This window comes from Ochotona curzoniae, unplaced genomic scaffold, assembly GCF_017591425.1.
Source record: "Ochotona curzoniae isolate NIBS_2020 unplaced genomic scaffold, NIBS_Ocur_1.0 contig_2692, whole genome shotgun sequence".
Lineage (NCBI taxonomy): Eukaryota > Metazoa > Chordata > Mammalia > Lagomorpha > Ochotonidae > Ochotona > Ochotona curzoniae.
In genome coordinates, this window is record NW_024465556.1 from 17,835,137 (window position 1) to 17,846,774 (window position 11,638).

At 47.0% G+C, this 11,638-nt stretch overlaps 1 protein-coding gene across 1 annotated transcript; it reads left to right on the plus strand.

The window, feature by feature from the left end:
* Positions 1-1,850: 1,850 nt before the first annotated feature.
* PLAU (plasminogen activator, urokinase) lies at positions 1,851-7,953 on the plus strand. Its single transcript, XM_040975989.1, has 11 exons — positions 1,851-1,932; positions 2,245-2,332; positions 2,789-2,822; positions 2,987-3,094; positions 3,420-3,594; positions 3,792-3,883; positions 4,030-4,249; positions 4,474-4,622; positions 5,251-5,391; positions 5,707-5,855; positions 6,841-7,953. The coding sequence occupies exons 2-11, from the start codon at positions 2,276-2,278 to the stop codon at positions 7,015-7,017; spliced, it is 1,302 nt and encodes a 433-aa protein (XP_040831923.1). The 5' UTR covers positions 1,851-1,932; positions 2,245-2,275; the 3' UTR covers positions 7,018-7,953.
* Positions 7,954-11,638: the final 3,685 nt, after the last annotated feature.

The following is an 11,638-nucleotide window of genomic DNA, read 5'->3' on the forward strand; positions in this document are numbered from 1 at the left end:
CATTGTTTTTATCTTACAGAAGCAAGGACCCATGAGGAAGTAGAATACTAAATACACATGCATTTTAGTGGCTGGGTGATACAGGGATATGTTTTTAAAAACTCAAACTGGGGCCAGAGATGTGATGTAGCTGATGTGGCAGAAGGGCATCTACTGCCTGAGTACCATTTTGAGTCCTAGCAGCACTCTGTCCTATCCAGCTCCTTGCTAATGTGCCTGGGAAAGCAATGGGAGATGGTCCAAGCAAGCGCCTTAGTCCCTGCCCCCCAGGGGGAGATTCTACTCAGAAGTGAGAACAAAACTTCCTACACAGCCATAATTTACTGTCAACATTGATAAGGTTTTATCATTCTGCTGTTTTTATCAACCAACTGTATCCTGTCCAGGCAAATAAATGAATTATTTATTATGGGAGCTTCCCAAAGACTTATCAACTCTTTTATAGGAAGTATCCATGATTTGTGCCCTAAGTCTTTGTTCCCACAATCCCTCAATATCATAACTACTAGCCTCAACTTACTTTCTTTTTTTAAAAGAATTATTTATTTTTATTACAAAGTCAGACATACAGAGAGGAGGAGAGACAGAGAGGAAGATCTTCTATCTGACGATTCACTCCCCAAGTGAGTGCAATGGCCAGTGCTGCGCTGATCTGGAGCCAGGAGCCAGGAACCTCCTCCAGGTCTCCCACATGGGTGCAGGGTCCCAAGGCTTTGGGCCATCCTCGACTGCTTTCCCAGGCCACAAGCAGGGAGCTGAATGGGAAGTGGAGCTGCTGGGATTAGAACCGGTGCCCATATGGGATCCCAGCACGTTCAAGGCGAGGACTTTAGCTGCTAGGCCACCACACCGGGCCCAGCCTCAACTTTCAAAAGTCTCCACATGGGGGAATGCACCATAAAGTAGCAAGTTAAGCCTCTGCTGGGATGCCATCATCCCATATGGGTGTCAGTTCCTCTCCAGACTTTTCTGCTTCTACTCCAGCTTCCTGCTAATGTGCTTGGGAAAGCAGGGAAGATGACCCAAGTGCTTGGGCACCTGTACCCATACACAAGACCCGGTAATTGTTCTAGGCTCTGGCAGATGGAAGCCCTCTGGCAGACGGAAGCCCTCTCTCTGTGTCTCTCCTCTCTCTGGAACTTTACAAAAAAAAATAAATATTTTTTAAAAGGAAGAAAAAAATGCCCCCATTTTCAATGACCAACCTTGAATCAAACTGCAAACTCAGGAAAGCCTAATCTTGCCTCTATTCCTCTGACATCACTATAAACTCCCTAACCTCCTGCAAGCAATCAGCTGAGCCTTGTCTTATGCACTGGTTTTGTTGGTAACGGCTGGGGACCTGAAATCCCCTGTTGGCAGGTATTTTTGTGCCTGTGTCATGGAGCGGATGTCACGTACCTTTTTCACGCTGACAGCCGTCATAGCTACAGGAGTTGTGGACTCTGCTCCTATATATTCAGGAATCTGAATCACTGGGCAGGTGGGGGCTGAAGGTGGAAAGGTTGGGGAAGAACTGATTACAAAACTGGGGAAGCCTTCAGAGTTGGGAAGGCATTTCCTGGGTGCCTTTTCTCTGCCAACTCGGAGCGCCCTGCTCTGGAGCGGGCGCTGGGCTATGCGATTGGGAAGCAGAGTGGAGACTTTATACCAGAGCCCTCGTTCAGACTCTCCTAGTCTCCTTCGCTCGCTCTTTGTTAAAGTTTTTGAAAGTGCACCGGGTCCAGGTCGCCGTAATCCGCAGGGAAAGAAGAGGGCGGGGAAGTAAGGCTGATGATTATGGCTGGGGCGGGGCTGCGGCTGGGGCGGATCTTCAAATACTGCCGGCGTTCCTTGGCCATCCGCAGAACGCGGAATCTGGAGCCCTGGTTCCCTCCTGAGAGTCCGCCTTTATCCGCAGCACTGGTCCACGTCCTCCAGCCACAGCCACTGGTGAGCACCGGATAGGCCGAAGAGCACCCAGCGTGATGCACTGGGGCCCTGGCTCCCGGGAACCTCCCTTCCCCCTACTACGGGCTGCCCTGACTGTGTCCGGCTGGCAGTTGCTGCTCCCAGTCCCATGTGTGTCCAGGCGGGTTCAGGTCTAGACTAGGAGCCCCCAGACAGGAGAGATGGCAGGGTTTGGGGAGCCTGGTCACTGTGGGCTCGGCCTGCAGGAATTCGGGCTCTTCTGTGCTGCAGTAACCCACCCGGGCTGCCTTTTGGCTTCTCAGCTTCTTGCCCTGACTTCTCCTTCCATTGCAGAACCGCCGTCTGGAGCCTTTACCTCATCACCATGAGACTCCTGCTGGTATGCCTGCTCAGCAGCACCCTGATTGTGAGCGACTCGGAAGTGAGTGCCTTTTCTGCTTTGTCTTTGGCCGCAGAAGGGGATTTGCAGGACCCCCGAGAGAGCCAGAGGAAAGGAGGGGTTGCATGGGGCGTGGAGTCGTCTGGATTCCATTACCATCCTAGCCAGACTCCTTGGAGGGAGCAGGACAGGTGTGGCAATGGGAGCCTTAAGAACCAAGGGACCTTGTGCTGTGGGCAAGGACATAACGATGCACAGGGACTGTTCCAGTGTGCGAGCGCCTGGTATGTGTAGCTCGCGTGGCTCAGTCCCTTTTGCCCTGCTGGAAATGCATGATGTTTCATTTGGAGGTTGGTTAGATATGAACAGGGCGAGGGGAGAGGGAGCTGGATGGAAGAGTGGACATGGGAATAGAGTCAGTTTATCCTCATCCTGGACTCTCGGGAGCATGATACCTTTGGTGACCTGTCCTTCTCTCCCCCCGCCAACCTCTTCCAGGGAAGCAATGAACTTCACCGAGTGTCTGATGCTTGTAAGTATCCACCCCTTGCACAGCAGCTAGCTGCACACACATCTTGGAGAAGCCTTAGAGGGCAGCTGCTCCCTCTCCTTGGCTGCTGGATGCTGCCCTTCCCAACCCTCTCTGCCTCCCCTTTGCTCCAAGCTCCTTGCTTACCCTACCTTTGTACTCTCCAGCACACTGCAGCTGTCTGAATGGAGGAAAATGTGTGTTCTACAAGTACTTCTCCAACATCTGGCGGTGTGACTGTCCAAAGAATTTCCAAGGAGAGCACTGTGAGATAGGTATGGGCATCCTGGCTCTAACCTGGAAGAGGGGGCACAAGAGATTCTGGGGCAGTGAGAAATGGGTGGGATGCAAGAGCAGGCAGGGGTTAGGAGCCAGAGAAAGGTTGGGTGACATCTTCCTCCTGATGTGGTTGGTACATACAGCTAAACATAAACACAAGTGCAAAGAATTTCACGAAGCAGTGGCTGCACCAATGGGGGCTGGGGATGGAAGGAGATGGTTTGTAGTGTATTCTGCCTCATCTAAAACTTTTTTTATCTGTAAAATGTCTACCACAAATATTCCCCTCTTCTAACATTCTCTTGTCCTCATATTCTGTAGATAAACTAGAAACCTGCTATCACGGGAATGGCCACTCTTATCGAGGAAAAGCCAATACTGACATCATGGGCCGGCATTGCCTGGACTGGAACTCTCATGCTGTCCTAAAGAAAACATACAATGCCCAGAGTTCTAATGCCCTTCATCTGGGCTTGGGGAAGCATAATTACTGCAGGTGAGAGAATGGGTAGTAAGAACCAGGAGCCCTCCCTATAGCTTCACAATAGCTCTTATTACCAACACCCTATACTCCCATAGTGCCAGTCAGGGTATGAGAAATGTGAGGTTTTTGGTTGAATTTTTGCTGGAGAGGAGGATGCAGGGAAGACATTCTGGGTTGGAATGACTTTCCCTGCCTCTCTGTGTTGCCAGGAATCCAGACCACCAGAGGAGGCCCTGGTGCTACGTGCAGGTGGGCCTACGCGTGCTTGTCCAAGAGTGCAAGGTGCAAGAGTGCTCTGTTGGTGAGTTCACTGACCAGTGGAGTGCAAGAGGACGAATTCATGTGTCCTCTTCTTCCATTGCAGAAGGGGTGAGGAGGGAGGTCTGCCTGAGTGGGCTGTTTTTGCCTACCTGCCTTCCCTAAGACACCTCTCTCTTTCTCCTTCAGGAAAAAGGCCTACCCCTACTCCCAGTAAGCTGGAGTTTCAGTGCGGCCAGAAGGCTCTGAGGCCCCGCTTTAAGATTGTTGGGGGAGAATTCGCCACTATTGAGAACCAGCCTTGGTTTGCAGCCATCTACAGGAAGCACCGGGGAAGCAATGACACTTACTTGTGTGGTGGCAGTCTCATCAGTCCTTGCTGGGTGGTCAGTGCCACACATTGCTTCATGTAGGTCCCTCTCTTTTCTCTCTGACCCTCCTCCTCTGCCACCCTCAAACACATCCCTTCCTTTTTTTTTTCCCAGAAAAGGGGTCTACTGCAATTGTTTCTCATTCACTCCATGTGGCCCTGGCCTTGGGGACAAGTCATGCTTTGTAGCCACTATCATGGGGGGCAGGAATTGATAGGGACTCATGGGATCAGGTTTTTCTGACAAGTCTCACCTCCCACAGCAATAACCCAAAGAAGGAGAACTATGTTGTCTACCTGGGTCGGTCCAGGATCAACTCCATGACACCTGGGGAAATGAAGTTTGAAGTGAAGCGACTCATCTTGCATGAAGGCTATAGTGCTGATTCGCTGGCTCACCACCACGATATTGGTGAGTGGAAAGCTCTCATCTACCCTGATAATGATGGCTGGGGAAAGAGCATCCAAAGGACCTAATGGGAGGCTCAAATTGGTGGGGGCGGGGAAAGGACACTTTAAAACCACCGCTTTACACAACAAGGGGAGCAGTGGGAAGATGTGAGAGAGAAATAGACAAGAACCACAGTGCTCTTCTATAAAGACCGTGAACTTCCCCCAACAGGTGCCTCTATTGAGTGGAAATAGCTCTATCAGCATACGGTTTGGGCTAGGAATGTCTTGTTCTTGCAAATTACAAGAAAGTGTTCTTACTGTCATTGCCTGTAGCCTTATGTAGATACAGAATTTAGAAAGTAGGATCTTGGGTTGGATTTTAGTCCAATTTCCTCAGCTAGGGCTTTCTGCAGGAAACAACCTGTATAGCTGTGCCCAGAATCCCTGGCTGCCCACACCTTTGTCAGCACCTGCGACATAAATCCTTAGGGCACGGGAGGCTTCCAAGTGACAAGCTGTCAGCTCAACTCTTTGTGACCATGACTGACCAAGGGGTAGACAAAGCTACTTCCTTAGTGTTTGCAGGGGAGAGATGGAGACCACCTAAATTGATGGTGATCTTTTTCCTCTGACTGCTCTACCTACAGCCTTGCTGAAGATACTTTCCAGCACCGGCCAGTGTGCAGAACCTTCCCGGTCCATACAAACCATTTGCTTGCCCCCATCGCGTGGCGATGTCAACTTTGGCTCAAGCTGTGAGATTGCTGGCTTTGGAAAAGAGAATTCCAGTAAGTAACATTTGAAGCTTACTGAAGAGGGTCTTTGGGGGAGTACTGTGACCTGGGAATGACCTGATAATAAATGAAGACTGTGGAAATGGAGATGGTAGCACTAGAGAGGCAGCAGGTGGGCCCAAGAATGGAGGTGGGAGTGTTATCAAGAGTGACAGGCCGCAAACACAAGCAGATGGGAGGCTGTGGGAAGGGTAAATGCTCAATTTTAAAAAGACTAAGAGCTTTTCTGATAGGGACACTGGTTCCCTTCTCTGGAGGACAGTCCAGTGGGCAGCCCCAACACAAACTTCCCCCATTTTCTCCATCCAGTTGACTACATGTTTCCAGAGAGGCTGAAAATGGCTGTTGTGAAGCTGCTTTCCTACGAGGAGTGCCAGCAGCCCCATTACTATGGCTCTGAAGTCACCACCAAAATGTTGTGTGCTGCTGGCACAAACTGGGAAACAGATTCTTGTCAGGTCAGTGTTCTATGCATCTCTATCCTTTTTAGAGCTACTGGGTCTGTCTCTGCCAACTATAGGGAGTTTCTCTCAAGCCAGTGCCCCAAGAGGTAAGAATCAGGAACTCAAGTCTTTGGAGAATCCAAACCAATCTTAATGTGTTTCCTAAACATTTGTCATGAGCCTGGATCGATGCTAGCACTTCAGATTAGTATGCAAATCTCTCTCTCTTTTAAAAAAATTATTTTTATTGGAAAGGCAGATACATAGAAGAGAAGAGACAGAGAGGAAGATCTTCCGTTTGATGATTCACTCGTTAAGCAGCCTCAATGGCTGGAGCTGAGCCAATCCAAAGCCAGGGGAGCTTCTTCCAGATCTCCCGCACGGGTGCAGGGTCCCAAAGCTTTGGGCCGTCCTCAACTGCTTTCCCAGGCCACAAGCAGGGAGCTGGATGGGAAGTGGAGCTGCCGGAATTAGAACTGGCGCCCACATGGGATTCCGGAATATTCAAGGTGAGGACTTCAGCTGTTACACTATCACACCAGGCCCACAAATCTCTTTTAAGATCATAGATAGAAGAGATAGTAGAAGACAGTATAACTCAAAATTCAGAGCACAATATGAACTGGAAAAAATGTTTAGGAGATAGAGGTGAGTGTCAACCAGATAGTTGGGGAGGGGAGCCTTTGAAAAGGATGTAACTTGATAGGGAGTTAAGGAGGTAGAGAGAAGGAAGGAAACTTTCTTTTGGTTGAAAAACTGAGAATGAACATAGCATATGTCAAATTGGGGGAACAGTAGGGTCTGGGAGTATGGATAGAAAGGTTGCAGGTAACAGGGCTTTGAAAACGTTTTAACAGAGGACTTTAAACTTGTAGTAGCAATGAAAGTCACCATGGCCTTTGGCTCCCTCATTTCTCAGACATACTTGGGTAATGGGATCTGAAGGCATCCTCCTTGCACTTTTCTTAAGGCTCGCATTTTGTGTCTTTGGCTTTTCCAGGGAGACTCAGGAGGGCCCCTCGTCTGCTCCAAGGAAGGCCGCATGATTCTGACTGGGATTGTGAGCTGGGGCAGTGGATGTGCCGTGAAGTATAAACCAGGAGTCTACACAAGAGTTGCAGAATTTCTGCCTTGGATCCGCAGACACATTGGGGAAGAAAATGGCCTCATCCCCTGAGAACTCCAAGGGAAACCAAGGGAGGAGATGGGGACCACCCACTTCCATACTGATCGTCCTTTTGGCAGTAGGGTCATCTCCACCAGCCATAAATGAGAAAGTAGGTGGATAGGCTCTACAAAGATGGTTTTGCTTGTGCTGCCCAGCAAGACAAGTGACAGTAGCTGTATACTCAGACCCCAGCCTGGGTGCTGGCCACCCAGACTCCCCTGGCCAGAGAGAAGGGGCATTCCTAACTCAGCATGGTAGTTTGTCATTTTCTGGACTAAAGTCTCCTGGAGTTTAAAAAAAAATGGCATCTCCTATGCATAGGTGGAAAGATTGCTAGCTCCCTCAACAATGGTCATTCATGAGGCCCACTTTTGGGAAATGAATCATTTCCCCGGTTAGGAAGTTGATGTCTCTTGATGGAGATTGGCCCATGTGGGAACAGCAGTCTGGGGAGTGGAGATACTGATGACTAAGGAAGGGTTCTGATATTCCATAACTGTATCAGGAATTACTATATCAGAATATGTTTGTGCTTTGATGTATGGCCCACAAATGTTAAGTGTGAGCAAGAGCTTGTGTATTCCTGTATCTGGCAATAAGTATAGATATTTCCTTAAAATGTGTGATACCACAAAGAGGGTCTGCTTGTAAAATGTGTGATACCACAAAGAGGGTCAACTCAGGTCTCTTTGGTCTCTCACATGATGATGCCTGTGAATGTATCATTCTGAGGTTCAACCTAGGACCAGCATGAAATGTTACCATTTCATTTCACGTGGATTCCCTTTCTTGGCCAGTTACTCATCAGCCTAATTTATCTAATCTCACTGGGTGGGATGAGGACCACTCCTGTACACTGAATATTTAATAATTATATTCTACTATTTTAATTTATATCTATTTTTGTAACTCTGAATAAAGACAATAAAACTTGATTTTTCTGAAGACTTTGGTTTCTCCTTGATGTATGTAGGCGAGGGAATTGGAGAGCATAAAAAGTAAATTATGAAAAAAAAATTTAAAAAAAGAGTAAATTATGGGGCTGGTATGATGACTTAATTAACTAATTCTCTGCCTGCAAGTGCCAGTATCCCATATGGTCGCTGGCTCATGTCTGGTTGCTCCAACTCCCATCCAAGCTCCCTGATTGTGGTCTGGGAAAACAGTGGAGGATGGCCTAAAGCCTTGAGATCTTGTATCTGCATGGAAGATCCAGAGAGGGGTCCTGGCTCCCGGATTGGGATGACCTCAGCTTCAGCAGTTATGGTCATTTGGGGAGTGAACCAGTGGGTGTAAGATCTTTCTCTATGTGTCTCCTTCTTTCTATAAATCTGTCTTTCCAATTAAAAAAAAATTTTTTTTAAAGTAAACAATAAAGGTGACGTGCTCCTCAGAGTTCTTTATGGGGCTACATCTCTGGGCTTAAGGGGGCTGTTGGAAGTAGATTAGGAGTTGAAGGTAAGAACTTTTATGATACAGAAGATATAAAAGGTGATCCAAGCCAGGGTCCCATGGTTTGGGAAGTGGTATACAGGCTAATTCCAGTTTCTAGTTACTTCCTTGGCCTGATGACTTTGTGTAGTACACTTTTTATATAATTGTGCACATTGGTCCTCTTAAAAGTTAACTCTCCCACATTCTTGTTTCTTTGCCCTCTTAAACTGACCTCAGTCAAGAACATTTGCATGAATAAAAACTTTTGATGCAAAACCCCGGTTCCAGTTTGTTGCATTCAAGGAACAGAAAACATAACTTCCTGTCATATGCATGTGTGGCTTGTGCTGAATTATTTCAGGGTATTAGGGAATTCATGACCAGTAATTGCTGTCCCACAAGATCAGAATATAAAACTGGATGAGGTCCTAATAAGGATAAACATACATGAGGGCTTTTTGAAAAGCTCACACAAAATGTGTATTACAACTATACCTCATGGATTTTAATATTTTTTGCACCAAAATAAACATTTTTTATTTTTTACTTTTTGAGCTTTCAGAAATACTCTCATATTTTGAACCAAACAGCAGATGCTGAAGAGCAGATCTATAAGGCAGACTGGGAGATAGAGCTTATTGCCAAAAGGTTGGAATTTCCAAATTGTGTTAATGGGTTTTGGCAGTATTTTTGAACGAGTCACCTGAGAACTTTATATATCCACACCTTTGCCCCACCTGTAGAGATTGTGATTCAAGTCAGGTCTGTGCCAGGGCTCGGGACTTGATGAAAGTGCCCAAGGCAAGTCTGATAGGCTCTACTGACTCAGAACATTTGGGCACCAATTGGTTAGAACACGTGAAGGGCAGGCACTCTGCAGGGACAGCCAATTCTCTGAGTGGAGCTGGGGTTACAATGACTTGTGGGCTCTCTGTGTGTTCAGAGGATCCCAAGGTCAAAAACTCTGAGTAATCATATTTGGGTCCTCATAATCCAGCATGCTGTTTTGCATAGAGCACTGCAGCAATTCAGCTTTTAGAGTCAGATGGCCTGGACCAGAATTCTGTCTGTAACACTAGCTGTGTGACTTGTGATAGAATATCAGCTTCTCTGCGCTGTATTTTCCTCATCTGTCAAAAAGAGACGACATCCACCTCCCAGGGTTATTATAAGAATTAATGAATTCATGGACCCAGGGCAATGGCTTAATTGGCTGATCCCACCTGCAAGTGCCAACATCGTATAATGGCATATATTTGTGTCCTGGCGGCTCCAATTCCCATCTAGTTCTCTGCTTGTGGCCTGGAAAAGTGGTGGAGAATGACCCACAGGCTTGGGACCTTGTATTCATGTGGGAGACCCAGAAGAGGTTCCTGGCTCCTGCCTTTGACTGGGCTTTGCTCTGGCTGTTGCAGCCATTTTGGGGTGAACCAGTGAATAGAAGATCTTTCTCTCTGCCTCTCCTTTTCTCTGTAACTTTGCCTTTCCAGTAAAATAAATAAATGTATTTTATTACAATAAAATAAATAAACGTATTTTATTTTATTTTATTGGAAAGGCAGATTTATGTAGAGCAAGAGAGACAGACAGCAAGATCTTATGTCTTAAGGTTCATTCCCCAAATGGGTCCAATGGCCAGAGCTGAGCTGATTTGAAGCCAGGAGCCAGGAGTTCTTCCCAGGTCTCCCATGTAGGTACAGGGTCCCAAGGCTTTCCCAGGTCACAAGCAGGAAACATGGACCTGAATGGGAAGTGGAGCAGCCAGGACATGAACTGCTACCCATATGGAATCCTGGCTCTTGCAAGGTGAAGATTTAGCCATTGAGACATTGTGCCAGGCCCATAAACAATTTCTTTTTTTAAAGAACTCATGAGTTCATAATTCTCCAGGTATAATCCTGGTAGCAAATAAAAGCAGAAAATCAGCAGCTATCATCACAGAGCTAAGTAAATTCTGGTAGATTCAAATAGGAAATCCCTCCTTACACCACAGGACTACACCCAGTGCTTTGTGAGAGCATACACTTGTTAGGAAAGAAAGGGCATGATTTGAAGCTAAGAGTACCAGCCCAAGGTGAGTTGCAGCTCAGCCTCTGCACTCCCCTGCCAAGGGCCAAGAAGGATCTTGTTTAAACTTGAGCACTAGGGCTCAGAGACACTGAAAACAGGAAATATGGGCCCCACTAGGAGGGTTGAGCAAGCAGTGCTACCAGTCTTCCGACTATTTCCCAGCCACCAACCTGACCCTCCAGTCAGCTGCTGTCTCTTTCTGACTCTTAGAGCTCCCTCAGGGGGTAGGGGAGGGAGGTCAGGGAGGGAATAAGCATCTGCTACTTATCCAGAAACTCTTATCATGGCTCCAGATGTTCACTTTGGGGACTGCCTTCTAGCACTTGATGTGACTAAGCACTGCTCTAAGTTCTTCACTTGCCTGATTGAATTCCTCCAAAGTCCTATAAGGAAGGGACCTGTGCTGTTATTAGCCTAATTTTACAGGAGAGAAAAATGGAGGCACAAGGTTGAGGCACCTGCACAAGACAATGCCATTGCAATGCAAACGTCCAGAATTCAAGCTGTGTCCAGCACTTGGTGATCAGTCTGTTCGTAGAGCCATGAGTGCTGCAAAGAGAGCAGCCCTCCTCACAAACTTCCTGTTTCAGGGATGCTGCACTTTAGGCAAAGGGTGTCAGCATGTCAACCTTCTCCTGAACAATGGCTATTTTAAGATTTCCAGGCCATGTGTGGAAATCATCTTGAGTGTCAGTTTCAAAGTTCAACTTCACCCTTTCAAGCTAACCTCAGCGTTTTTTGCTGAAATCTGGTTTCATTGAAGTGGTTTCCGTTTTCACCAGAAGTCTTCCTTCTGAAATATTTTGCAGCCCATTTTAATACCAGAACTCAACTTGATTTCAGTGTATGCTTTACCTTTTCCATGTGTTAGCCCTTATGTTAACTACCCACTCCATCTACCCTCCCATGCTCGCCTCCCCCCCTACTGATTGCTTACCCTTTCTTTTCCAGCAGCAAACATTTGAGTCCTCCCCCCTTGAACCAGACATTAGGAGAAGAGTGGCTGACATGTTTTAAAAATAATAATTTGGTTGAAGTAAAATTGATACATTTCACCCATTTAAAAGTGCAGAGCCTGATAGTTCTTTAGCCTATTCAGAGTTGAGCAACATTATAGCTATTTCAG